This window comes from Sprattus sprattus, assembly GCF_963457725.1.
Source record: "Sprattus sprattus genome assembly, chromosome: 10".
NCBI classification, from domain to species: domain Eukaryota; kingdom Metazoa; phylum Chordata; class Actinopteri; order Clupeiformes; family Clupeidae; genus Sprattus; species Sprattus sprattus.
Genome location: NC_137908.1, coordinates 21,390,669 through 21,418,517, shown reverse-complemented (window position 1 = coordinate 21,418,517; position 27,849 = coordinate 21,390,669). Strand labels below are relative to the sequence as shown.

At 38.7% G+C, this 27,849-nt stretch overlaps 3 protein-coding genes across 3 annotated transcripts in view; 1 reads left to right on the top strand and 2 right to left on the bottom strand.

Annotated features, from left to right (window-relative positions):
* cenpp (centromere protein P) overlaps positions 1-27,849 on the top strand; it is a gene marked incomplete at both ends in the record, with an annotated part of 87,207 nt that overhangs the window by 54,002 nt on the left and 5,356 nt on the right.
* aspn (asporin (LRR class 1)) lies at positions 3,043-10,089 on the bottom strand. Its single transcript, XM_080846031.1, has 8 exons — positions 9,916-10,089; positions 8,624-8,903; positions 8,105-8,217; positions 7,766-7,979; positions 5,174-5,284; positions 4,750-4,843; positions 4,488-4,626; positions 3,043-4,344 (listed from the first exon to the last, which is right to left on the bottom strand). Exons 2-8 carry the CDS (start codon positions 8,853-8,855, stop codon positions 4,150-4,152), a joined length of 1,098 nt encoding a protein of 365 aa, XP_080702157.1. The 5' UTR covers positions 8,856-8,903; positions 9,916-10,089; the 3' UTR covers positions 3,043-4,149.
* Positions 14,101-26,977, bottom strand: ecm2 (extracellular matrix protein 2, female organ and adipocyte specific). The gene is made up of 10 exons (XM_080846030.1): positions 26,857-26,977; positions 22,691-22,952; positions 20,945-21,133; positions 19,616-20,341; positions 17,958-18,073; positions 16,934-17,069; positions 16,627-16,784; positions 16,199-16,338; positions 15,380-15,706; positions 14,101-15,118 (listed from the first exon to the last, which is right to left on the bottom strand). Exons 2-10 carry the CDS (start codon positions 22,941-22,943, stop codon positions 14,947-14,949), a joined length of 2,217 nt encoding a protein of 738 aa, XP_080702156.1. The 5' UTR covers positions 22,944-22,952; positions 26,857-26,977; the 3' UTR covers positions 14,101-14,946.

The following is a 27,849-nucleotide window of genomic DNA, read 5'->3' as shown; positions in this document are numbered from 1 at the left end:
AATTAAAAGAGAGAACTAGATCCATGAAAGAGATCTGGTGTTCCATAATTTTAGTTACACTAGGTTGTATATCTTTGTATGTAATTGTAATACAAGCAAATGTTAGAATGCGTCAAATAATTTCAGTCCTTGGTCTTTAACTGTGTTCATTGTTTAGCACTCAATTATTTACCTTAGATAAGTCAGAGTATTAGAGGAAAGTAGGTGTTGTTGTATTCTGTGTATGAATAAGCTTTGTTGTACTATGCGTGGAGTCACTAGCACTGCACCTATAGCAACAGCATGCCAAAAGATTTATGTCTTATGATTTGACCCCATAGTCTCCACCAGTCACGCTTAACATCATATTGAGGATCATATATGGGGGAATGGCAACAAATAAAGATGCTTGTTACCGACATTTACCGTTTACACTGATACTATTTACTTCATTGGCATGTGCGGTTCACAAAGTAGTGTGACAGTAAATTCAGACAAAATGCGAAAAATGTGATGGCAAAAGTCACTCATTGGATGAATGAAATGCGCTGGGGCAAACACACATTGACGCACATAGAGTGTTGTTATTGGATGTGACAGGGTCTTTGTGTTATACTCTCAAGTGTTTCCAATGAAGATTAATGATATTTTCTTTTAACATATCTAAGCAAGCTCTTTTTGGAAATAATAAACATTGTTTTACATAAATAGTGAAACCTCCCTTTAGTGGACTTCGATGGTAGCCAGAGGGACTACTTCCACATATGGTCGAAAGATGTTCACCTCAAGACATGAACTGGAACAAAATGAGGCCAGTGACACATAACCACGGCAAGAACACCTATCCTTGATAAGAACCATGCCAAGAACACCTATCCTTGATGATAATGCAGTGTGAGATGCAGAAGGTGGACTATTCCTGTCACTGAAAGTACTTACAAAAGGAAGAAAATATCTCCTGGCCAGATATAAAGCTAATCCGTGTAGAATACTTAACACTCTGCTCTGTTCATCTGAGATGACTTGTTTTGATAGAGACTATGCTAGAGACTATGCCTGCCCATTTGTGCTGCCCTCGCCTCTTCATTGATGTGTATTTTTGGGTTAAACAGTAAATATTTTCATAAAGACTGAGAAAATCATGAGATTGTATTTATCCACATTATTTATTCATATGGCTTGGCAATGCATTTCACCATTTGGTTTGCAATTATTAAGGGCAGAAATTCAGAAAATTAAGAAATCTTCATGAAATATTGTTGTACAGTAATTTCACTACAGTTACAAACGAGACTGTGGAATGTGGCCTGCAGAAGATCTTAGTGTGGAACCTGAAACTTGAGAGAAACAGTTAAGTGTGTTCTGCAGGAAAAGAGTTAATCAGAGGGGTCTGGAGATGTGTGACTGCTTTGTGCTTATGTGAAGGCTTATTGAAGGTCTGCTTTTTGTTGTACCCACACCATTTGACAGTGAAATAGGTGAGACCTTGAAACATTTCTAAATGATAGATGAGATTCAGTGAGTTGTACCCTGGCTGTATCTGTCTGCTGTAGACATCAACATTCCCAGCGAATTCACTCAGACACAGCTGTTTTTTAAAGTATTTCCCTTTTTGAAATCAGTGAAGGAGACCGTGAGGCGGTCTAGTTAGACACAGCAGTTGCAAACATTGTTCAAACAAACATTCACTTGTGTGTTCTGATTTGGCACCAGCAATGATGAGTTCATTAGTTGCAGTAAGTATACAGTCAGCATGTGCATCTTGGCTCAAGTCTTGATGATCTTAAGTTTACTTTGGTGTAAAATCTTCCCCATGGCTTTACCAGTGAAGGTGTGGCTTTGAAGCATGAGTGTGTTAGTGTATGTGTATGTGTATGTGTATGTGTGTCTGTATGTGTGTGTGTCTGTCTGTGTGTGTGTGTGTGTGTGTGTGTGTGTGTGTGTGTGTGTGTGTGTGTGTGTGTGTGTGTGTGTGTGTGTCTGTCTGTCTGTGTCTGTGTCTGTGTCTGTCTGTGTGTTTGTCCATTTCATCCCCCCAGGTGTTTTCCTGGTTGGGGAGCACATAAATGCTCCAAACCTGTTGTGAGTTTTCAGGAGACGTCGGTATGTGAGACGTGGCAGAAGCAATCCTGGCCAATCTGCAGATTTGTTCCATATGTTTCCTGACCACATGCAGTCTCCCTCTCTCTTTCTCTCCCTCTCGCTTTTTCTCCCTCTCTTTCTTCTCCCCTCTCTCTTTCTCTCATAAACACTTACTGTCCCCCTCTCTCACACACTCTGTAGACTGTATGACTGTCCAAGTCATGGTGAGCAGAAAATTGATTGCAACTTTTTGTTCTGTAAATGGCAGCATCGATATAATTTAATAATTAGAAAATATGCCATTGTCAGTGGTTTTAAAGCCGTTCAATTAAATTTGATATGCTTTCCACAAACTGTTTATGAAATATAATTAATATACATTTGTTTAAGAAATCTTAAAGATAAATGTAGCCTGTAGTACTGTTTGTATGGCCAGCTTTTAGAATCGGAATGGTAATCATCGTCATGTTGTCTTGTATGACGAGGGCTCATATTGACTTGTATTGATTTCATTCACAAATAGACTTTTAAGTTGGTTCTTTTTTTTCTGATTACCAGATCAGGCTGGGAACTAAACAATTGGGAACAACATCTTAGCAGCAGTTAGTTTGGCCAGAGTTGAACAGATACACTTATATTTGAACTGGAGTTGTGAAGATATTTACCACTTTACTGTTGAAAGTTGAAAGACTTGCAATTTTATTTATTTTTGTGCTTTCTTGGAGACATTTTTACAAGAAACTTAATAGTCCGTCCATCTGTAACATGGATTGGATGGGGATAGTTTTTTGTTTTGTCAGTCCTGCTGAAAACATCCCTGTAGCGCCTCCTGGTGCAGGCATAGTGTAGCACTGATTTAAGCTTGCTGCAAAACTAGGTCCGTTAAAAGTAATGAGTGAGAGTTCCCTCTACTGGTGGAACAAGCATAGTGAAACAACTCATACACCGTACAATTCCAGTCGCAAATTTATTGGGCTCATTTAAACCAGATATCTAAAACAACAAGTAATAGAAGAAGACATACAAGAAGTTTTCTACCAAAATAATGTTTCAATGTATTTATAAAGGGATTTTAAAATGACTTGGTGAAATAACCAATCAAATCATCATTCAACCATGTTATAGTATTTTAGTCAAGAATTGTAAGGTCGCCAGAATGAGTCATGCAGTGTCCACTTTTCCGTTCCATTCTTCCATTCCATTCTTTGCAATATAATCAAATTCTTCATAAAATTAATTAATGGGCAAGCTCATAATTTTTGTCGTTTGCTGTTAACATATACATATATCTCTCTCTGTGTGTGTGTGTGTGTGTGTGTGTGTATGCACATGGCGTTTTGGAATGCATGTTTTTATCATCTGTGCATAATAATTCTGAATGTTACTAGCAAATTATAATGGAATATTGCTGTGCTTTAAGAAATGGAGATACAAAAAGTGAAAAAAGAAAAAAAACTTAAGATATAGATACAATTCTGCAAATCTAGCTTGAAACCATTTAACATTTTACTGCTAGGATAATGGACAGGCCAGTATTTTACCACACCAAGAACATTTCAATGAATAAGATAAGGTAAGTGTAGTGTTACTTCAATTGTTTAACTGTAACAATACCCAGGACATGCAATATTTATGCTATGTTTTTTGTGTGTGTGTCAGGATCATGCTGGAAAAGATGATCACTGAATTTAGTTTACCTATGACTTTCTAACATTGACTAGATGCAAATGACAACAATAACATGTAAACAGGTACTTTCTAAACCTACAAACCTTCTGAGTGAACATAACGGTTCTTAAAAAAAGTAAAAGAATTAGCACCAGCTTTAACTTAACCTCTTCTGCGCTTTCCTGTACCAGATAATTCAGTCATTGATGGTTTTATTTCTTTTAAGTCACTGTTCTTATTCAAGTAATTAGACTCTGCTTTGTCATCACCAAACCCATGCCTATTCTAGAGAACTGCAGTCAATGACTACTGGTAGTATTTGATGTAGGTCTCTTAACAGGATGGAAAGGTGTTGTTGCACATACTGAGTTGGAATGATTCCCTCTAGGGCAGGAACACAGAACACTGTCTTAGTGTCGCTCACTTCCTTCTGTTTCCCACATGGAGTCCTCGGCTTGAGACACAGCGAAATGCAGCAGGCTGAATCTGCCAATGCCTGACGGGATTGGCAAAGAGGCTGATGCCATTGTAGAGGGCCTTTTTCGCCCTAACATCAGCAGGGCAGAAGTCATTCATTCCCACAGTTTTTATGTTATTGGCATGAAGTAACAAAACCTAGAAGGAGATGGACAGCAGAAACTCAGGTTCCATTTTGTTACTTTGAATTTATGAATCATTTATCGTAGAATATGACCTTTAAAGCCATAATTCTCACCTGAGAAAAATGCATAAAGTAAAAAAAATCCACCAAAGCTTACCTGGAGATACTTTAGTGAATTCAAACCTGGTGGGATTCTCTTCAGTTTGTTATTGTCCAAACGAATTTCTCTTATGTTGGGAATGCTGGCAAGGCTTCCATTTTCCACATACTTGATTTGGTTGAACTCTAAACCCAATCTGTCAAATGATGCTTTGAGTCAAAGGTACGATCAACATGCCTCTACTCTGCTTCAGTAACAGTTATCTTTACACGTATAAAGAGACAATAGAAGTACTTGCATGCATCTCCAGTGTGTTTACCTTTGCAACTTGTTGTATCTGAAAAAGTCCTCGACCTCCACTTTAGCAATCTTGTTGTAATCCAGGTTAAGATCGACGAGCGAAGACGGCAGATCTATAGAAATAACATTAGTTTATCACTGTACAAGTTGGTTTCATGTACGCATATCCAAAAAACATTGAATAGGTCCACACTCAAAGCGTGCACAAAATAACAAGGTAAGGATCGGCAAGCAGTTCAGTCTTCCATGTAATTTATTGTTTGCAATGTTTGGATCCCATAGGATCTTTGCCCAAGGAAGTTTCTATGGGATCGAAACATTACAAACAATAAATTACTCTGGAGATTCAACTGTCTGTCACTCCTTACCTTGTGCTTTGTATCACTGTGCAAGCTTTAACATGTGGCTGCATTACACAGGCTGAATCATATGTGAGAGTTTACCTTTGGGCACTGCTGTCAGCCTCGCCTCAGCAATCCGCAGATAGAAAGTAGACATGTCATCAAAAGCTCCAAATTCAATACCACTGTTTGCAATTGGGTTGGCACTCATCTCTAGGGCAGACATTAGTGATAGAAGTATATAAACAAATGTTTCAGACTAATTAGTAATTCATTAAATAGTCAGTTTTAATACGCAAAGACACTCCATTTTTGACTATATAAATTAAGAAGCTCAGTAGTTTAAGGCATAAATATGCACAAAAACCTTTTCAGTATTATCATTGCGTTTAGTTAATCTCAAAAACGTGCACATAAAAACCAAGTGCATGTCCGTGATACGAGTGCATAGAACATTTGTGGAAAAGTATCCTCGCAAGGGAGTATTTTTGCTCCGCATGCAGAAATGTAGTTTTGTGAGCATGGGGCTGTGACGAGCGCTTGCTCCCACGTCAAGTTGAATTTTTAGATTTTGGAAGCGGGGACAGTGAGAGATGTCTCCGCTCTTTTGATTGGTCTCTTTTAATACTGACCATGACATTTCATTGGTTGTTTGGATTGATCACTGCCATGCATAATCTCTTGTTCCACACTCATGTCCAGCCAGTCAAGTTGGTGGCTTAGCGTTGGGTCGTGTTATTGCAAACTGAAACTAAGATGAAACTAAACTAGTAATGATTGCTAAAAAACTAGCACAAAATAAGACCCAAAAATAATGTTGTTATTGTTTCAAGACGTCTTATCCATTCAAGGTGGCAGGTGTCACACTCTCAAAATTATGTGAACAGCATGTAGCTATGTCAAAATAACATGTTAGGACGCTAACCCCAAATGTTAAAGTTCCTTATCAAAATTACCATCAACGGCAAAACACTTTATCCATGAGAAAGGATAGCAAGACAGAGCATTAGTGACAAACGTAATGTCTTTAACAATCTGTAAATTCACATGTGAATTCTATAGGGGTTTCCAGTGAACTGTAATTGGTTGACTGTGAAAACCCATGTCATATTGTTAGGCTGAAGTAAATGGTTGAAATATTAGATTGTGTTCTTGCCTTTTATGTATTAAAGGTGTAGTCCGTTATTCTAATCAGATACACTTTTTGTTAAATTCAGCTAACTGCTCCTCATGGTCCCCTAGCTGTCTGTTCAGTGTTTGTACACAGTCCTGGCTCTGTAAATGGTAAACAAACATAGTTGCTTGGACTGAGCTTTAAACAATCCCATCCAATCAACACAGTGCTTCGGGAGAATGGAAGGGAGTGGTATAATTCATTGACTGTTGAGCATAAATATTAACAAGCTTTTGTTAAACCTTAACTGAATCGGAAATAGCATCTTTATCAGGCTTTCAGTCTGAAACAAATGTATCTTATTGTTGATATGTTGATATCTTCAATGATGAGCAGATTTTTTTTCACACCGCACTAATCCTTAACAACTTTTGTCTTTAACTTAAATGTACTAAAACAAAAACTAAAAGACTAAAATGAAATAGAAGTGAGTCTATGAAATAGAAACGAAACTGAAACTAATGAAACCACTGGCGAACCTAAAACTTAATGTAACAAACTGATTTAATACAAACATATTATCTAAAATAAATAAAAAATGAGAAAATGGGAAAGTATAAAAAACATGTTGTGCACTCGTATCCCATGCCTGAACATGGAGTTTATGTGCGCACATTTTGAGACTAATTCAACGCCATACATTAGAAATGAACATATACTTGTTGGGGTATTTTCCTCAGTACAAGGCATTAAAAAAACATTGCAAATGAAATTTGTGGTTTTGCTGGTCAAACCAGCAAAGTTTTTTTGGTTTACGGCCACATTTATTTATTTGATTTCATTTTTGTGACTTATGACAAGGCAATGTTACTTAAGAAAGAACTATTCTGATTTATGATAGTGTAAGGGAATTTGTGTCTGTGGAGACTGCCTGACCTTAAGAAAAATAAGGCTAGCTGGAGGCTAGACCACAGTTAAATACAGAAAGTCCATTTTGAACCTGCTCAGTCAAGTTGACTATCTCGCACATTAGCTGGCTGGGTTGCATTTGGGTTGTTAAACAACTACCATGGTTAAATGAAAGAGAGACTATCATTTCAAACACCCTCTCCACAGTAAGCACAGTGGTTGCTCAACAACTCTTTTCGGAACCCCACCCCATCTTGCTACCAAGCCGCTCTACATTGCCAGAGATAACATTAACTATACAATGTTACATCATAGCATCTTTATTCTATCTTCATTGCTACACACAAAGACTTTTTTACTTAAAGTTTTTAGTCTTATTTCTACATAGTTGGTAATGAGGGCAGTATAGCTTGGTTATTACTTGGATAGGAGGAGGTTAGTCATCTAGCACTTTCTCCAAATTCTATGCTTATTATCAAATATGCTCCGAGACCCCAAAACCTCTAAATATTGTATTAGAATTTGAGAGGGAAGTACATAATCAACCGGGTTTGTCTGAAAGAATATTTTATACAAAATATTTATGTTTCGTTTGAGCCCCTATATCTATTAACATGACCCCAACCAGGATTATTTATGCAGTCCTGCCCTAAAATGATTGTGTTGTCTACCTAGAACTTGCAAGGACATCATGCCCTTGAAAGCATCTTTCTGGATCCGGTTTATGTTGTTATCACTGAGACGTAGCTCTAGAATACTCTTCGGCAAGTTGGCTGGTATTTCAGTCAGCAGGTTGTAGGACAAGTAAAGAAGTTTCAGCTTATGCATATCTCTGAAAGCCTGTGGATGGATCTTTGTGATTTCATTGCTGAGCAAGAACAAGCCCTGCAATGACAGATGTAAAGTTACTTTTTGCTGTGGCAGATATGATGAAAACCCTTTGTTAACCATTAACCATTCTTAAATGTTTGATGCATTAGACAAGGTGATAAGACTAGTCTGTTTCTCACATAAAGGTTGTTCAAGCCTTTGAAGTCATCCTCCTTAATCTCAGAGATGTAGTTATTCTGGAGATCAAGCATCACTGTGTCTGCTGGAAGTTTGTCTGGAACCTGCCCTAAGGCTGAAAAGAAGAAAAAACATTTTTAAAATAATAATATTTCAACTAAAATCAGGGTGAATTGCACTGCAACATACAATGGATAGAAATGGTGTAAAATTGTCAACGTGTATTGAGGCAGTTCATCTTTTTTACCGCTGTTAAACTAGTATGTAACAGCAAAATAAATCAGTAGACGTTAAAAAACGTTGAAAACTGAATTTTATAGTTATAGGGCTAATAGGCGTCATAGAAGCTAGCTTCATTTGAAGTCACTTCAGACAGAACATAATCCTTGGACATATTTTACAAACTTAATATTAAATCTGCTTTCAGCATGACCTGTTGCTGGATGTGCTCCATAGCCGAACAGCTCTACGTAAAACAAACACAGCTTTTTATGAAGGTAATAATGACAAGGAACTTTTACCTCGATCTGAACACCTAACAACTCTAAGTGAGCATTCACAGTCACGAGGACAATCCAGTATGTCATTGTCATAATCGTCGTCGTCGTCGTCGTCGTCATCGTCGTCATCATCATCATCCCCAAAATCCCGCATCATGATGTCATGGATATTCATTGCATCCATGACATCAACTGGCCGATAGGGTTTGCCATGGCACAGCAGGAGGAGAAACATCAGTAGAAATAGCTTCATAATGCTAGTTAATAATGCTGAGGATTCTCAGGTAGCAGCTTGTAGAATCTGTATAAACAGACAGAGACTTTCTTTACTTACATCGACATTTTGCATTGAAACTTGCTTTGAAAACATACCAAAGAACATTCCTGCCTGTAGTAATAACACTTATTATTAGCAAAAGTGAAAATAGCAACTTGTCATGCTATCGTTGTCATCAACACTGGAAGGAGGAAAAAATAAATGTGACTGAATGACTGACACTACTGTTAAACCGGAGAGTTGAAGTTTAAAGTGAACACTGTGGATTAAAGAGTCGGCACTATTTTTTCTTTATCTTTTCAAAAGTTGGCTCTTAAATTGTCAGCACCTCATATACAACTTTGCTGTAAATAGTCGGTTCATTAAGTAGTACAAAATTCTGCCAAACTTGACTGAGTTCATGACCAAAAGCCATCAGCCATGAAAATATCATTAACAATTTAACAAGGAGGGACTCCTTTTTTGTCTGCACTGGTGATGAAATGTGACAGAGAAGTTATGGGAAAACGAACAATTTTGGTTTTGGCAAAAATAAAGGCGAGTAAGCAAAAGCAACATAGATAAACAGTAATGTGAACCACACAGACTTAATTGCATTAAGAGTGGACTAATGAGCTGACTTGCACTTTCAACCACTGAAATTACGTTCTCTTGTAAAAAGAGGTTTTCTGCCGATTTCTCTGTACTTGAAACAGATTTGTGAGTATTAAAGGACCAGTGCATTTCCTTGTGCAAAAAATACTCTTTTATTTGACATATATTTCCCATGTTATTTAATTAAAAGTTATAACAAGGGTAATTTAAAAGTATCAAGTATAGTTAAAAGCTTCAAGACGATCAATAACACTGGCATTTCACAAATCTCACCCAGCGTTTTTTTAAAGTTGAAATGGGATTTATTTTATAACGAAAATTTTCATTATACATTTTATAACATAAAGTTTATGTTTCTCATGAAATATGATATAATTTTGCAACTGAAACTTATTAACATAATACATTATTTTCTTTTGTGATCTCAATGACAAAGCCATACCTGAAATTTGCGTTATCCTTATTTAACTCCGGAAGGATTTCTGGGATGACATGAATGAAAGGAATCAGCTGTGCTGTGAATCCAATGAAAGCTGGTCGATGAAAGTTCAAAACAAGCTGATGAGTGCAGCCCTCCAAAGAAAGAGATACATTCCTGAGTGAAAACAGCAGTCTGTTGCCTGTATGACAGGCTGTGCATGAATAAGGCACTTACACAGATCGCAGCATCCCTGTGTTCTAGGCTGCTATTGAAAACACATTGTTACCGGTCATATGTTTCTCATCAGAGCTTGAATCAATGCCAAAATGGTTACTGAGTTTTTTATATGGTTAGACCTTATATAGGATTTTCCGGAGGGTTCCTACAATCGAGTAGTGTGGGTGGGTGGCCTAATGCCACTTTAAATACTAGACATGTATTAAAATGGATCTTGGTGGGATGCGTGGTGGGAAATAGCATTACATAATTTGAAAGGAAGTCTGGAAGGTAACTGGATATGCAGATTCTTTAGTTCATCCTTCCAGAAATCTGATTTCAACCTTTGAATGATTTTTTTTTTTTTTTGTGTCTTTAAACATTTTTTGTGACTTTGTAATTGTCATGCACTTTAAGCACCAACATGCTCATACCCTGTGTGCAGAAAATGCATTACTGAGCAAGTATGCACAACTCAAAGGACATGAAGGCAGTCAAGATAGTGTGCAAATTAATCAGAATTCTAGCTGTGTATGCATTCTAGTATACAATGCATAATACCAAGTTCTAACTGAATACAAAAGGATGGCAAATGTAGCATTATACATTGTAAAATTCCATAAGGCCTAAGATTTTGTGCTTGATTGTATGTACTTCAGGGGCAGATGCCTTATCTACACATGTATTTATTTGTATGTGTGTAGGCAAATATATGTGTAATGGTCTGAGCTTAACGGTAATACTCATTTGTTGAACTGAGGTGTTTTTACCATGGAAATAATCCTCCCCATCCCTTATATTGAGTTGGAAACTCCCTCTATCTGTTTAGACCAGATGGAGAGTAGTATACCTGTATGTTCTGCTAAATTCAAATAATGATACTGTGAAGAGTTTTAAAGGCACCCAGTGCAACTTTCGAGGCTTAAAAATAAACATTCAATTTCTAGTCTTTTTTACACGTAGTAAGTTTCAATAACTCCATACCATTACATACCGACATTCAAGCAGCAAAGATGAGACGTCGTTGTGTGGTGAGAACTGATAGAAAATCGATAACAACAACAATCGCCGCCATTTTCTTTTTTTTTTGTAACCTACAATAAATAAAGCAGGCTTCCAGTCAATGGAAAAATGGCTTCTCCCCACCTGCGATTGTTGTTGTTTACGATTTTCTATCAGAAACAACAACGTCTCATCTTTGCTCCTTGAATGTCGATATGTAATGGTATGGAGTTTTTGAAACTTACTACGTGTAAAACAGACTAGAAATTGAATGTTTATTTTTCATTGAATGTTTACATAAAGTTGCACTGGGTGCCTTTAACTTGTGCTACAATATGTGCAAAAACATACTGAAGTGACAAACTGTTTTGGTGATTCTCTAAGGTCTTTGGTATGCTATAAGCATAAAAGCTCCTAATCACACCATTTATATGAACAAATAAATGGCCATTTAACATGTATGACCCTGTCACTGCTGTTTCAAAAGGTCTTCAACCATGCATATACAGAGGGAGGCTGATAACACCCCACCCCTCCTACACAAAACCATCTCACGAAGGAATGTCTTTTAGAATAGAGAAGAACACTGCTATTTTACAGAAATCTCCACACTATTTACAGTATTTACTTTATGCCTACGCATGCACATGTACATTTTGACCCAAATTACACTCCCTAACTGCCCAAATGTATTATACTGTATGAGTAAACATTCAAGAGCTCACACTATTTATTTATGTCAACAAAAAACCCACACCTTATACCTTTGCTTTGCGTCGGTCAAATGCAATGTTTTTTCTGATATACTATAGTAGAATAGGTTTCCATAGATTTTTTGTGCAAGCGTGTATTAAAGGTCTGGAATTCCACATCTCAAACTCGCAAACGACCTGATATATACAAATAATTCCAAGATGAGGCTGTAGACCTAACCTCCAACTACTAACTACTACAGCCCAACACATTGATGATAGCTCCTCATCAAAACGGACATTATATCCATCCAGTATGGCCGACCACTAAAAGCAGTGGCATAAAGTGTCAAGGAGCATCCCTGAGTGCGAAACCCTAGTCATAACAACACTATTCAATTCAGTTCAATTTAACTTATATAACACAAAAACATTACCATTGTCTCAAGGTGCTTCACAGACCCCAGAGCCTGAACCCCCCTGGAGTAGGCACAAGGGCAACAGGGGCAAGGAAACTCTCTGTTAGTAGAAAAAAACCTTGGGCCAAAACTCGGCTCATAAGGGGGGGCCCATCTGCTTGGAGCTGCCCGGGTAGAGAGTTAGATATAGAAAAAGGGGAGTTTGGGGCGAGGTGGCAAAAGGGAGGGGAGAGAATCAGAAACATGGCAGAAGAATCCATACACGTATCAGGATGAGCATGCTATCATACATGTGGCAAATGTACATGAAACTTAAAAACGTAAGATGGTATATTCATGATACCTACAAAATGAATAGTGGATAAGTTGAGGAGAGAGCATTCAACTATTGTAGAACAGTTTAGTGGGTATACAGTGTGCTCGTAAGGTTTCTAACACAGGGGTAAGTAGAGCAATGAAACAGAAAACTGTTTCGATAGTGGCAGTTATTTACAACATAGGTTAATGGACGAGAACAGAGTAGGTAGATGTATCATGAGCAAGTTAGAAATAATGCATGCCAGTGGGGATGGGTAGGTGTAGGTAGGTGTCGGCACTTGCAAGTATATTACGCTAAAAGCATTAGCTTATGCTAAAAAGATTATGTGAAAGTTCGAAATTAGACTTACTCATCTTGTTCCTCATATCTCCGGTTGCACCCACATGAGCCGACATGTATTACACCTCCTACAATGGAATTCCATATCTCCTACCATCTACCTTTAAATGTCAGGGCTTACCTTTAAAAAAAGGAATTAAATTATACTTGGAACTGGGTGGAGTTTTTTTTACACTTTCACTCATGTGGTCTACCGTCTCTTTATCAATAAGGTTTATTGCAACACTATTATGGTGTTGAGGTGAAAATGTGGTGTGAAAATTGAATGTGAGATTTCATAGAAGTTTGATTTAATTTTTCTCGGCATCGGTGACGATGCCCCTGACTTCAAAGAGTTAGTAAGTGCTCCACAGATACCCAGTTCCCGAGCTGGGTGAGTTCTGCTTCCATTAAAAGCTCAATATTACATGATGACTTTTCCAGGCGGCGTTGATATGTGCTTAGAACAGCACAAAATACACGCTGAAGCTGTAGTTATGGCTCACACAGCCGTGCCAAATATGTTGAGTTTGGCATATATGCCAAACATGATGGAAACTCTTTGCTCTGCCTACAGTACCTCATCTGCAAAATCCCAAGTGGTGTAATATTTTCCAGCCTTCATCTTGATACCAGTCTGGTAGCATCATTATTTAGAATAACACTTGTGTTGTAATAACATAGTCATTCTTGAGACTATATATTTTGAAATGATTCGCCAGCCATGAAAACTTTATGCTGCTGAATTCTTTATGGCAACCAAGAGGCTTCCTTTGCACTGGGTGACCTCAGTAGGCACCGCCAACCAAGAGGCTTCCTTTGCACTGGGTGACCTCAGTAGGCACAGTCCCCTTTGCTCTCTTGTTAAGCTTGTCTGAAATCTAAGATTTAGCTTGCCAATGTAAATAAACACTCACAGAAACCCAACTATAACACTTCAGTGGTAACACAATGGAAAAGTACACTAGACCACAGCCATGCTCAGAATGTTTATGTCAGGGTGTTTGTGCTCTTGGAATTCTGGGGAAAATATGAGAGGAGACGGCTACAATTTTAATTTAATTTTCATTCCTCCAGCATCACTGGCAGTCATGTGAATGAAGGCTGATTCATGAAGTATCAGCAATATCTCAACTTCAGAAAATCCATTTGTGCTGGCCTTGTTTTACTTGTCTAAACAGATTTCCACTGTGGTCACCGAGGCTTTTAAACAGTGTGATTTTTTAGATTGAATGTGATTTCCTGGATCTTAATGATCTGACAACAAACTATAGTCTTGTGGTGGTTTTAATACATTCCTTTAAAGGGCAAAGATGACCTTATTGTCACACCTTTACAATGTAGATTATAACTGAAATATACTTCTGCATTGTGGTAGACATATGATTTGTTTCCAGAATTATGTTCACAATGAATGAATGGATGGTTTGGTTTTTCTTAGTGACATTCTTCAAGAAAACTGTTTTTATTTTTACTGTCATTAGTACCACCTTTATCGTGCATTATATGACCAAAATCAATAATCGGAATCAGCCAATAATGAGTGGTTGAGAAGTAAAATGTGTGTTAAATGTTGCTGCTTCGACACTGGCAGACTTACACACATGTATCTGGTCTCTGCATCGTTCCTTTGTCATAAATACTAATAGTTTCCAGGTTTTCATCATTTCAATAAATGTCCAACTGTTTAGCCAGTAGTCAATTTTGTTGGATTTTGTACAGTATCTGATTTAATGATGGTCATAAATTAAAAACAAAAAGTATCTGATGCATGCATTGTTTGCTCTGCTCTGATGATGATGATCTATTCTATCTAAAAGACACATAGTATATAACAGACTGATGGCACAATGAAAGTGATGCTGCCTCTTTTTTGTTGACTTTCCTGTTGGATATCTAGTATGCTCATACAGTGTTGTCAGCCATCATAAGGTAAAATGTTAAAATGTTCTCTGAAGGTTACAGGGTGGGTGGGTGCACAGTATTTTTCCCAAGTCTGTATCAAGGTATTTGAAAGGCTTGACATAATTAAGTGAAATCATTCTGTTGGATGGTTCATAAAGATCTTGCAAGTGAAAAGGCTCTGTTATTTCATCTTCTGTGGCTTCAGAACGACACTGGAGTAGGACCTAACACAGGAGAATGCAGTGGGTGGAATTTTTCGTGGGTCAAGCAGGTTGTTTTCGAGGCGCACTGCCACAAGTTGCGAGTCTTCATCTTCATTGATTGGGTCACAGAGTGAGTCCACAGCTATATTCCTGTGACACAAGTAATACGAATAGAGACAATATGCTCAGAAAGCAAACTTTTGTTCTTTTCTCATGCCTGGAATATCACTTAGTAAATCTGTATGTGTATAACTTGTGCTTGTCAAAGAGAAATGGACCTCTTCCTCATGGTGCACACAGACAGAAAATGTGGCCACCCACCAATATATGTATTTTTATCATAATTTGCTTTGTAAAATATCTCAAGGAAAGGTTTATGTTAAAAAAGGCTCCATTGCTGGCTGCCTATACCTTATTTTGTTGTTGTTGAGTCTAAGAAAATGAAGTGAAGTCATCTCATTGATTCCAATGGGGATACCAGTGAGTTGATTGTGGTCCAGACACAGCTCAGTCATGGAGTGAAGGCAGCCAACGAAAGACTCAGGCTCGATCCCCTCACCGTCTAGCTTGTTGTAGGACAAATAGAGGTACTCTAGACCTTGCTCCATATGGGCAAACACATACCCTGGAATCCTTTCGATCTGGTTCCCAACAAGCACTAAGTGGACTAGGGACTTTGGCAGGAAGGATGGGACAAGGTACAAGTTGTTGTAGGAGAGATCTATTGACTCCAGGGTCCTTCAGGAAGAAAACAAATGTGTCAAAGTTGTGTCCTACATCATGGAAGAGTGCAGGTGATGTAGATGATGAACTGTACTCTAGATAATGTGGGTTTAATTGATAAAAAGCTATTTTATTAGCGTATAGGTGTCTCAGTATTTTCTTATATCAAGACATTCTACAAAACCTGGTTAAAATAGAAATCACCATTCTACAAGTATACTGGATAGGGCTTAGGAACACACAACATATGAGTAAAAAAAAAAAAGGAAATATTGGTTTGAGTAGATGAAGACTATGTCACATTGTCTCCCAGCCATGCAGTTACCATTGTAACCATGGTATAAATGAGGTGGCCCAATATGATTTAGGGAGGAAACTCCACTCTGCATAATACTGTGTCTCTGCCTTGTTCTTGTTTTGTATATTGAAACACATTGGTGGCTGCAATGCCCTAAATATAGCTGCATATTAGTATCTCGGTCATTTAAGTGTGTGAGTTTTATTTACCTGTGGTTTATCCAGGCCAGTGGTGCAATTCGAGACTCATCAATCTTATTGTGTCGCAGTACAACTACATTCAGGTTGGAGGTCTGATTGAAAGCTGCCTCAGATATTTCCTCAATCATATTGTTCTCCAGGTGAAGTTCCTGAAACACAAGAATAAAGACATCCGGTTTTTCTGTAGTTTTAGGTAGAGAGTTATTTCCCAGCGTAATCCTGATTTATATCCTTCATATTAAAATGGCGTTTCAATGATAGTCATATTATTGTTGTCATTAATAAAAGCTAACCACAGTGGATTTCACTACCTGCCATCTACCTAGACTGGGTAGGTAAACAGGAACTTTCAGTTATTTGGTATACACTGAATGAGTGTGTTGTCTTGAATTAATTAGCAATTAAGCAAGTAGTTGGCTACCCATGGAGTATATTACCAGCAGTGAAGGGGGCAAGCCTTGGGGGATAGTGCGGAAGTGGTTCCTGCCTAGACGCAGGTAGGAGAGTCCTGTCAGAGGTGTGAAGCCTGGGGGATCCACATTACCCTCACTCAGCATATTACCCTCCAGCTCCAGAGTAATCAGGCTGCTCAGTTCTGCCAGAAATTAAGCAACCAATTTACAGTTAATAAGTGATTTAAGCTACAGAAATGGTGAAATAGCAGTATACACGTTGTTGTTAAATTAATGCCAGCCATTGATATGGCAAGGTTGCTTTAGTTAACTGTTGTTTTTGTTTGCATACCCTCAAAACTTTTTTCATTAATTTCACGAAGGTTGTTTTCATTGATCTTCAGTTCTTGTAGTGTTGAAGGAAGAGGAGAGGGGATTTGTTCAAGGAGATTTCCATCCATGTACAAACGACTCAGTAATTTCAGGCCCTTAGAAATTAAATCAGAGGTAGAAAAAGTAGTCACCCTACTATGCATGATGGTTAGTAATAAATGTCCCCCACTTTGCCATTGTGTTGCTCTAGGACACATTTTGGCAGGACTGCAGGACATCAAATGTAGTGTGTCTTCTGAACTCTGATTGCATGTCAATGCATGCCATGGAATTTGACTTTTGTTTTGATTTGATCTAGCATGTTTTTGTTTGAGCAAAGAGTGTTGCCAGTACTGGTGTTTTGTCTTCAGATGCACAGTGCATCTACTCTAGCCATCTTCTTACTCAATACTAATTAGGCTTGCAATACAGGTGGACCGCAAAAAGAGAACCGCACAAGTCTCTCAAAGATGCCAAAGCCTTTTTTGCTCAGTCATTCTCCAGTGGTTTGGTTTCACTGCAGCTTTGTCATATATTTCTTCCTTGAGTCAATAGACAAAGCAATACGCAAAGCTGGAATCTAGCTGCTTGCAAGGCTACAATGAAATTACAGTTAGAATAGTTGTATGCCACTGCCCGAATGTAATGTACACGACTGTAGACTGTTAGCTGTTTCATCTAAATGCATATTTTGGTTACAAACTTGCAAAAGCAGCATTCACCAATGATGTGAGTAAACAGAATGCCCTCTAAGTTGATCCTATAATAATAATAATAATAATAATAATAATAATAATTATAATAATAATGAATTTAATGTGTTAGGCACTCTTCATTCAGAAGAATCTCAGAGTGCCAATAATAATAGACTGCTGAGGATTAATATAAAGGGTCTGTAAGTGGTTACTGGACAACATGTAATGCTTTCCTGCAGTGTTCTGTGCAAAAAAAATGCACCTAACGCCACTGGAAAGGATACATAATGATGCACAGAATAGGCTTACCTTGAATGCGTGTGGGTCAATGTTTTGGGAGGTGATCTTGTTCCTGCTAAAGTTTATCCATTCCACATTGGGAATGCCATTAAAGGCACCCACTGGGATTGCAGTGATATCATTACCTGAGGATGTTGAGACACAGGTGTTCAGCACATTTTGTCCTTAAAAGAATCCATGTAATACCTTGTGGATGATTTATTTTTGAAATAAGTTAGATTTTGACAAAGATAACTGTAAATAAAAAAGTAACTTTAAAAATAAGTAGTTTAAAATAAAAATTGATACTTGGTCTACTGTTCAAAAGTTTAGAACCACAGAGAAGGTTCCTTGTTTTTGAAAGAAAATATTTTTTTTTTTCAATCAAAAAATATAAAATTATTAATTTTCTGCAATCATCAGCTCTGTGTTACAATGACATATTTTGTAAGCTAATCCTAAATTATCATGTTAAAAGCCTTATATCGAAAAGTAACGGTTTTAGAGCTTAGAAACCTTCATAGTGCATAGATAAACTCATATTCCGATCATTTTGAGACCAAATTCAAGTGTCTATGACGTTCAGAAGCTGAGATACAGATGCGCTGGGCGTGGCAAAATCTTGATGTTCCCTCGGGTTACAGTAAATGACAGCACCCTAGTTTTGTTCCTCATGGTCAAATTAGCCAGAAACTGTATAGGCTGCTACTGGAGTACAAACAATAACATGTATTATTTATTAAGGTATTTTATTTATTTGTTTATGTTTTGATTTTGAAAATGGTTTGGCTTAGCAACTAGACCCTGAAGGTTCTAAACTGGTGCTACATAATCATGTTACTTCAAAATATGAATAGGCAGGGGCATTACTAGAATCTCATCCTGGGGTGGGCATTTCGATATGTAGGTTGAATAACTACACTCAACACGAATAGAGGCCTACCGTCTGTCAGTTGTCACTTCACAACAATATCATGCTTCAAATTGAATTATTATAATTTGACGCAATCAAAAACTTTGGAGCTGTCCTGCTTAGCAACCACGTTAAAAGAAACTAAAGGTTTTGTCGATTTCAAAGAAAACTTTTCGTAAAGTCACTGACAGCATTAGAGGACCGTGGGTTTTACAGTTGGGTCTACAAAAACAAGTGACAAGTGAATTACGGCATATGGTCAATATAACCATTTGATTGGCTGATCACCATGATACTGACACTACTGAGGAAGTGGTGAAGGCTTTGGGGGGCAGAGCTCAGACTGACTTTTCATGGAATTAATGAATGATTACTGTTTTCTCCCCTCACTGTTTGTTCTTTTTTTTATTTCTTTAATGACAGTTGGAAACAATGGGATTTTGTGACTTGAATCAATTAAATATACAATAAAATATACTTTGCCCATTATAGATTTCTTTATTTTGAGGGAGGGGAGGCATCTGCTGAGAGTGGTGTGGATGTGTCAGCATGCCCCCCCTTTCCCCTTCAACCCTGAATATGTGCACTTCTACCTCAATCATTTCTAAATGCCTGTTAGCGCGTCGGGCAGGCATTATTCAAATTTGAGTTGCCCGAAATGTATTTGTCTACTCTAGCCCAAATAAAAAAGACAATATTTATGTTGAAAGGTAGATATAATCGAGAAAGCAATAAATAAATGTATAATTTAATAGCCCTAATGAAATATACTCACCCTCTAGGCTCAGAGACTTCAGTTCAGGGATAGATAGTGGTGGGATGCTGGTGAGCTTTGCGTTGTCACAGTTAACAATGACATCTGATATGGTGCAGCCTTTTGGGAGAGATTGTGACACCCTCTGAATCACTAGTTCTTCGCTGTCAGCATAATCATTCTCCTCCTCATCTGTGGGTTCTACAGGTTCAGCCAGGGGTGGGAGGGGTGGAAGCCCTGCTGCTGTGGGCTCTAGTGGGGGCATTTGAAAGACATCTCCCCTCAACCAAACAATTTCCTCATCTTCCTCCTCCTCTTGATCTGTCTTTATCTCTGAGGCTCTCTGAGCTTCTCTCTCAGCTGCCTCTTCTAATGCCTTTAGCATCAGCCTCTGTTCCGTCTCCATCCTTCTCATTCTTTCCTCCTCTTGTTTTCTCTGTTCCTCTTGTCGTCTTCTCCTCTCCTCTGCAGCCTCTGCCTCCTCCCTTAACCATCTGTCCTCCTCTGCCTTCCTCTGTTTCTGAGCTTTCCTCTCAGCTGCCTCCCTATCCTTTTTCTCCTTCTTCTTCTTCTGCTTCTTTTTAGCTTGATCTTTCTTGCGAAGACGTTCTTCCTCTTTCCGATGTTCTTCTTCTTCTTCTCTTAGAATCTCTTCAATCTCTGCTGGGGTTTGCGGTAACCACAGGTCTGGCTCACTGGGGTTGTTGGGCACTGGGGATTCGCCAGAGAAGTCAGGGACATCGAGCACTGGAATGGTCGGATGCAGTGGCCATTGATGCACACAGACACAACACATGAGATGTGGATGGAGCCGTAGAAGAGGGACAGTGTTGAGAAATAAATGAAAAGAAGATTAAAGAGGAGTGACATACTGGCAGGATACTGAACAAGTTTGATTATGTATTCTTTGTTGTTAAAGATTGTGTCATTAGGATGACGATTACTGGAGCACTGGACTACAGCACCAGTGTTTCCTTCAGGCATGTACGCTATAGCAATGAATAAAGCTAGTGGCAGCATAATAGATTGAGATGGAACCAGGAACTCAAAATAAGATACTACAAATGACCACAGAATATCTGGTACAAATCTAGTAATGCACCGCAAATGTGCAAGTATATCAATTATATATTTATATGTTAACTCAAATTAACATATTAAAACGGCACTATATTTACTTAGAGGGACACCCACCTTCTCTGTAGTAAACTTAAACAGGGAATTTACCACTTTAGCTCTTGGAGATACAACACAGTATACACCACAGGGTTGATATCAATACATTATCAGTGTACTTATCAATGTGCATTCAATTGTGTAAGCTTGAATAGGTTCGACAGAGACATGTACCAGGCTCTGAACACACTGGGCAGCACTCTCCAATGGGTGTGTAGGTGAGATGGCAGCGCAGAATTGGACATGTGACTTCATCACACACCACTGACCCCTCGGAGCATAAGCAGGTGACGCAGGGCTTAGGCGACCAAACGGCTTTGTCAAACATGGTGATGCCCATGTACTGGCACTGCCCCCTCCTCCCTGACAGAGAGAGAGAGTTCAGAGTTGTGACAGCAACCATTTCAAAAAGAATCCACACACAACCCAAGAGCTAATCAATGTACTTCTTTAGCTTGTCAAAAGAGGTATAGTTCCTCCTTGTATTTTTACAAGCAGTATAAACAAGGAAAACCTACATAGTATTGTGTCATGTTGCTGTTTCATTTAACAAGTTACAGTAAAAATTAAGGGCAAAGATAAAAATAAAAAAAACATCCATAATGGCCTGTATTGCACCAGCTTAGCCATTGCTTTTCTGTTAAGTGTGTGTAGATTTGGACTGACGTCTTTTCTGTTAAGTGTGTGTAGATTTGGACTGTAGTCTTTTCTGTTAAGTGTGTGCAGATTTGGACTGTATTCTTTCTCAGGGTTAGGGTTAAGTACCTATGTACAGTTCCTCTCATGAAAGTAGCAGTCATGCCTGTTTACTGGGAAAAGAGAGTTGAGTACTAGTGATTCCTTCCCAGACATCTTTCTGTTTGTGGTCCCAGAGAACAATACAACCGGCATGACATGCTAATCCCAGCACTGTTAAGAATGGGTGCCTGAGGTTTTGGTAAGGTTCATAAAAAAAAACACCCTGAAAAGTTTGCACATTATTTTCTAACGTTAAGAATTTTTCCTCCTTTGAAACTGATGCTATGGGAAGATCCTGAGAAGCAGTTTACAGTTTGAGGATTTCCTGCATTTTGAGTACTTTTGTGACTTACGATCACAATATCACTGCATTATAAATGCAGCACAAAAGTAGCACATACTAACTGACATATTAACGCCATGCCAATTCTGAAAAGCGTATGAAGTGGGTTGTCACAGTGCTTGATTAAAAAGAAATATACGTGGCAAATAAATCCTGCCCCAGCTCTTTTTCCACACTCCTTGAATAGCCCATGAGCTTTATGTAGTTGGCATGTTTGTTTGTGATTTTAGTCTTTGTCTGGGTGGTGTAGAGAGTGTACAATACATCTTTTTTGTACACTGTGGTCAGTTTGTGAAGCTGTGGTTCACCCAGGCATACAAGACTAGGGGTGGTTTGGTCATGTAAATGGTCATCTAGATTATAGGCTTGGCTTCAACTAGAACTCCACCACCACTGTTGCACGCTACCACACGCTATCACCACTTGAAGACGCTCCCTTCTAAGCCAGTGGAGGTTTCAAAGTTTGGCTTACATTAAAATTCAAAATTCAACACCCTCCTTATTGTTTCTGCTGGGCAAATACATTCTCAGACAATTAAGAATTTATGAGTTGTCTTATTTTACTTTGCCCAAATAGATGTGGCTGAGCTCTATGAATTCAATTTTACACAAAAAACATTATTTCTTCCCATAAAATGCACTCTAAACTGACACTGCTTCACTTTAGACAATGAAGAGCACAGCATTATGGCGCACCATTAAATGTTTTCCTTTAATCATTACATTGTGCAAACATTTATCTGACTTCTTTGTTGTTTAATCAATAAAAAAGAATAGTCTTTTGACTAACATTTACTTCTACCACACAATACATATACAACTCTTTTTGAGAAACAAACCTGGAATGATGTTGTAGTTGGATTCCTGTTCATTGACGCTTTTGTATGACTCAAGGAAAATTGCTGTCCCCGCATCTCCATTTAGAACTGGCCCAGCTCCCTGATGGGCCGGCTGACTGGAATTGCCCTTTTTGCCTCTTCTCTGTCCGGCCCTTCTCCCCTTTCCCCGGGAAAGTGACACCTGCTGGTCCTGAGCCACAGCGAAGCTCAGACACACCATGAACCAGAGAGCGAGTAGAACCTTTGGTCTCATGGCAAGGATCTGGCAGAACAAAGAGAAGAGGTCCCATTCCATCAGACCCTTTGATATACCTCTCTTTAATACAGGGTTGCTTCTCACACTCCCGTAATGATAAGTCTCAAACAATAACTGGTAAGGCTCCCTACTGTCGCAGAGTCTATTCACAGATTATTAGTAGCAGACTCACAGACTCTTATTAGCTGTGTTTTCAAGATGGGACATTTTACCCAGATTAAAGCACAATGTCAGTATTCTTTTATAACTCACTATCTTATATTAAAAAAAATAAGTCAAACATGGAGAAGTTTCAGTGAGGTTTGGTAATGGTTTGCTTCCGTTACTGGTACTGGTATACTGATACTTCTTTTCAGTCTTTACATTAACGATCTGCCATCTGTCTGCCAAGATTGTGAGGTTCTGATGTACGCAGACGACACTGTGATCTTTGGGTGGGGTAAGAATAACGTAGAGGTCGCTGCTAGGCTTACAAATGTCATGGTTGATGTGTCTGACTGGTTAAACAAATGTTGTCTTCAGCTTAACAATTCCAAAACCGTTGCTATGTTTTTTCTAAAACCAGCAAGTCTCACACTGAACCCGATGTGTTTATTTCTGATCAAAGAATCAAGATTGTGAAGGAATACAAATATCTTGGTATCTTGATTGATAATCAGCTTACTTTTAAAAAACATGTAAGAAAAATATGCAAAAAAATTAAATTCACCTTGGCCAACTTTAGGCATCTTGGAAATCACATGTCCACTGAGGCTGCTAAAATGTATATTTTCTCATTGATTTTATCTCACATTAACTACTGCTTACCCACCTGGTCTACTGCAAACTCCACTACTCTTAAACCAGTCATGTCCCTTTACAAACAGGCTCTCAAAATATTTGATAAAAAACCTAATTCACACCATCACTGTTCTGTCCTCCAAAAATACAGACTTTTAAGTTGGGACAATCTGATCACATTTAAGAACGGCTGTTTAATGTTCAAAATCTGGTTTAACCTGGCCCCCCCACCACTTTGCAGCCTAGTCAAGTTTAGAACATCAGCAACCTGTGCTACTCGAGGGGCAGCAAGAGGAGACTGTGATATTCCTTTAAAAAAAAGTGTATTTGGACAGTCGGTTTTCTCAGTTAGGTCAGCCCAGGGATGGAACCATCTCCCACAGAACATTAGAGAATCAACCTCATTTAACAGCTTTAAACTAAATCTTAAAACATGGTTAATAAATAACCAAAAATGTGAGCATTAGTGGGTCAGTAGAACTTATATATTGGTATTTTATTTTATTTTATTTTTATTTTGTCAATGTTATGTTTGTATATATATATATATATGTTATGTTTGTACAGTGGGGAAAATAAGTATTTGAACCCCTTGCGATTTCACAAGTTTGGCCACTTGCAAAGAAATGTGTGATCTATAATTGTAATGGTAGGTGGATATTAACAGTGAGAAACAGAATATCAACAAAAAAATCCAGAAAAATGCATTTTATAACATTTATGACTTTATTTGCATTTGATGCAAAAAATAAGTATTTGAACCCCCAAAACTGACTGACAAAAATGACTTAGTACTTGGTGGAATAACCCTTATTGGCAAGCACAGACGTCAGACGTTTCTTGTAGTTGGTCACCAGGTTTACAAACATCTCAGGAGGGATTTTGGTCCACTCCTCTTTCCAGATCCTCTCCAAATCTTTAAGGTTGTGTTTTCAATGGGAGGGAATGAGGGAATGAAGTTCAAGCCCAATATTCCACGTTACATGGCCCCATCCATAGTCCCCTTGATGCGGTGGAGTCGTCCTGTACCCTTGGCAGAGAAACAGCCCCAAAGCATAATGTTTCCACCTCCATGCTTGATGGTGGGTATGATGTACTCTTGGGGTCATATTCAGCATTCCCCCCCCCTGTCAAACACGGCAAGTCGAGTTGATGCCAAAGAGCATGATTTTGGTATCATCTGACCTAATTCTGTCCCCCAATCCTCCCTAGAATCATTCAAGTGTGCAATGGTAAACTTCAGATGGCCCTGTACATGCGCTTCCTTGCACGAGGGGATATCTTGCATGGAGCCCCAGACCTAGAGCGGGTGACAGTTGTATGGTGTTGCTTCTATTTATGAATAATCGCACCAATAGTTATCTGCTTCTCACCAAGCTGCTTGCCGGTGGTTTTGTAGCCCATTCCAGCCTTGTGCAGGTCTACAATCTTATCTCTGACGTCCTTGGACAGCTCTTTGGTCTTGCCCATGGTGGTGAGGTTGAAGGTGTGAAGTATGATTCTTTGGACAGGTTTCTTTTATACAGGTCACCAGTTGAGATCAGGTATACCTTGTTAGACCTAATGAGGACTAATCTGTGTGCATTTTGGGCACATAACTGGCCATTGGGAGCCAGAATTCTTGCTGTTTGCTTGGGGGTTCAAATACTTATTTTTTGCATCAAATGCAAATAAAGTCATAAATCTTATAAAATGCAGTTTTCTGGATTTTTTTGTTGATATTCTGTTTCTCACTGTTAAAATACACCTACCATTAAAATTCTAGATCACACATTTCTTTGCAAGTGGCCAAACTTGCGAAGTCGGCAGGGGTTCAAATAGTTATTTTCCCCACTGTATATATATGTATATGTGTATATATGTTAATGCCTTTTTTAAGTTGTTTAGCCATTAACACTCTGACAGGGGGACTGCCAATGGAAACTAGCCTTTTGGCTACAATTGGGTGCATTTACATTTTAATGTTTATTAATGTACACTGTCCCTCTTCAACAAATAAACAAACTGAAACTGAAACTTAAATGTCGACAAAATCAGAATATCAAGCCATTTTAGTGATATGTAAAACTAGCTCTATTTCAAAGGTGTCATAAGTCTTCAAATAACAGTCAAATATGAGTGAGACTCCCAGCAAGTGGTGCAAGCTCATCAGTAGCTACAGATATTCGTTATTTAGCTAAAGGCTTTGTTACTGAAAACTAACTTGAGGGTCCATAATCATGTTCATTACATTACTAGCGAAAATTCTGACAAACATTATAATATGGTCAAACTAGCCATTGTTTACATTATTTTCCACAACACTGTTTGTTGCCAAGCAACACATTATGAAGTAGAGCAAAGACAGAACATGGCAACAAGAGAACTTACACAGTTTATAGTTCCTAAAAGACTTAACACTGGTGCAGCAGTTAACGTGAGATTTATCTTAAATCTCAGTCAAGTATTTGATGTATACTTCTTGATGTATACTCTGATAGGCTGTGCTTTGCAGGAAGTGCAGGCATGTTAGGGGACGACTTCACCCTCAGGCTCAAGGCAAGACATCATGCCGACAGTATTAACTCAGATTTGGAACAGTGACAAAACAGCAAAACAGCAGCGAGGAAAGAGCAATGAAGGAAGTGGTTAGGAAAGCCTTAAGTAAACCAGTCTCTGGATGTCAAGGCTTGGCTGGAGAGAATCTGAGACCCAGGGAAAAGAAAGCAAAGAAAATGAGAAGAACCCTGTTGAAGGATATGAGTTTTTTGGAACCTTCATTTTTAGCTGGCTGTAATGAAAACTAGATTCCAAGCTTCAGAAAATGGCTTCTCATCCTATAAAACAAGTAAACAATCCTTGCTGATCTTCCAGTGAGTAGCTGCCTAGAACAGACTTCCCAAACAGATGTCCTCAAAATCATTACTTTTAAACTCTTTACCTCTTGAGCAGTAAAATAAAGTTTACAACTGGCAGTGCTGACATGCTTGTTACTGACAACTGTCTCGTGTGCAAAGCTGCATGCAGAGAAAGTGTCAAAATATGCACTCCAAGACGGACCCTATGGTGAACCCCCACCCTGTATAAACCCCCCCATCCAAACTTATAGAGTGAAAGCACAAGAAAGACAAACAAGTAGCAGGTACGTTACCAGTGGTCTGCAGACAGAGTGGGGTTTTTTTCCCCTTGAGGCCAAATATTTCCGTTCTCTTCCCAAGCCTTGTGGGGAGATTTGCCAATACCGCTTGCAGACAGAAAGCACCCGCTCAGTTGCTGAGCTGATAAATGTTTAAAACAGACAGGACTGTGCTCGCTCACTTCTGGGAAGCCACGACTTGCTTAGGGAAACGTTTTTTGAAGTCATGTTTCCAAAGCCACTCTATCAGAGAAACAGAGGGGGTCAGTTACAAGATGCAGCCACTGCTGACAGAGTTGTGCTTGGGGTTTAGGGGGAGGTTGGTGATGTTCTGAGACATAATTAGTGGGTTTTTGACACACTGGGCACTCAAGTCAATTAAAGAGGTGCCACCTGGCTTGTCATTACTGGTCCAGGTAAAAGAGGACCTACGGTTGAATACAAGTAATGATTGCACAGACATTAAGGAGAGACCCTTAGGGCTTGTGCAAGCTGACTTGGAGCTCTCTGAAAAATGCCATGGTATCAGAGTTTTGAAACCACATTGGTAGGCAGTGTTGCCCAGTAAAACTTTTGTCCGGCCCCTTCCCTCTCATTTCAGGGGAGGATACATTTGGGCTTAAAGCACGCCATCAACTGTCTGGCACTCTTATTTGGAAGAGGAGGGGGGAAGGAAGGGAGAAGTAGGTCATTTGGTGTGCTTGTGTGCGGGAGAGAGAGAGTGAGGGGTTGGAAGTATGGTGCTGTTGTGTATTTGTTTTTAACAAAATTTAGTGGGCCTTCCTCAAAGGAATGACAAAATTAACTGTTGTAGTTTGCACGTTATGGTTTTTCTGCATTCTGAGCGTCTTCTGTAGTAATTATGGCTGTCTTGACAAAGAGTATGTGTCATATTCAGTGAAATGATTATCTGCACTTTGTGAAGCACATCTCATTGCTTTTCTGAAATGAATGAGGTCTGTGAATATATCCAAGGCTCATAACCACAAGCCTTTGAAAGAACTTGAA

Bases quoted from the DNA above. Each gene is read 5' to 3' on its own strand.
- aspn (XM_080846031.1), bottom strand. From the start codon at position 8,855: ATGAAGCTATTTCTACTGATGTTTCTCCTCCTGCTGTGCCATGGCAAA. The intron at 4,844-5,173 runs GTAAACTCTCAC...TTATTTCTATAG, and splicing joins GCTGACAGCAGTGCCCAAAG to ATCTGCCGTCTTCGCTCGTC. The intron at 4,627-4,749 runs GTAAACACACTG...ATCATTTGACAG, and splicing joins AGATACAACAAGTTGCAAAG to ATTGGGTTTAGAGTTCAACC.
- ecm2 (XM_080846030.1), bottom strand. From the start codon at position 22,943: ATGAGACCAAAGGTTCTACTCGCTCTCTGGTTCATGGTGTGTCTGAGC. The intron at 21,134-22,690 runs GTTTGTTTCTCA...TCTCTCTGTCAG, and splicing joins CAACTACAACATCATTCCAG to GGAGGAGGGGGCAGTGCCAG. The intron at 20,342-20,944 runs GTACATGTCTCT...CGACCATTCCAG, and splicing joins CCCAGTGTGTTCAGAGCCTG to TGCTCGATGTCCCTGACTTC.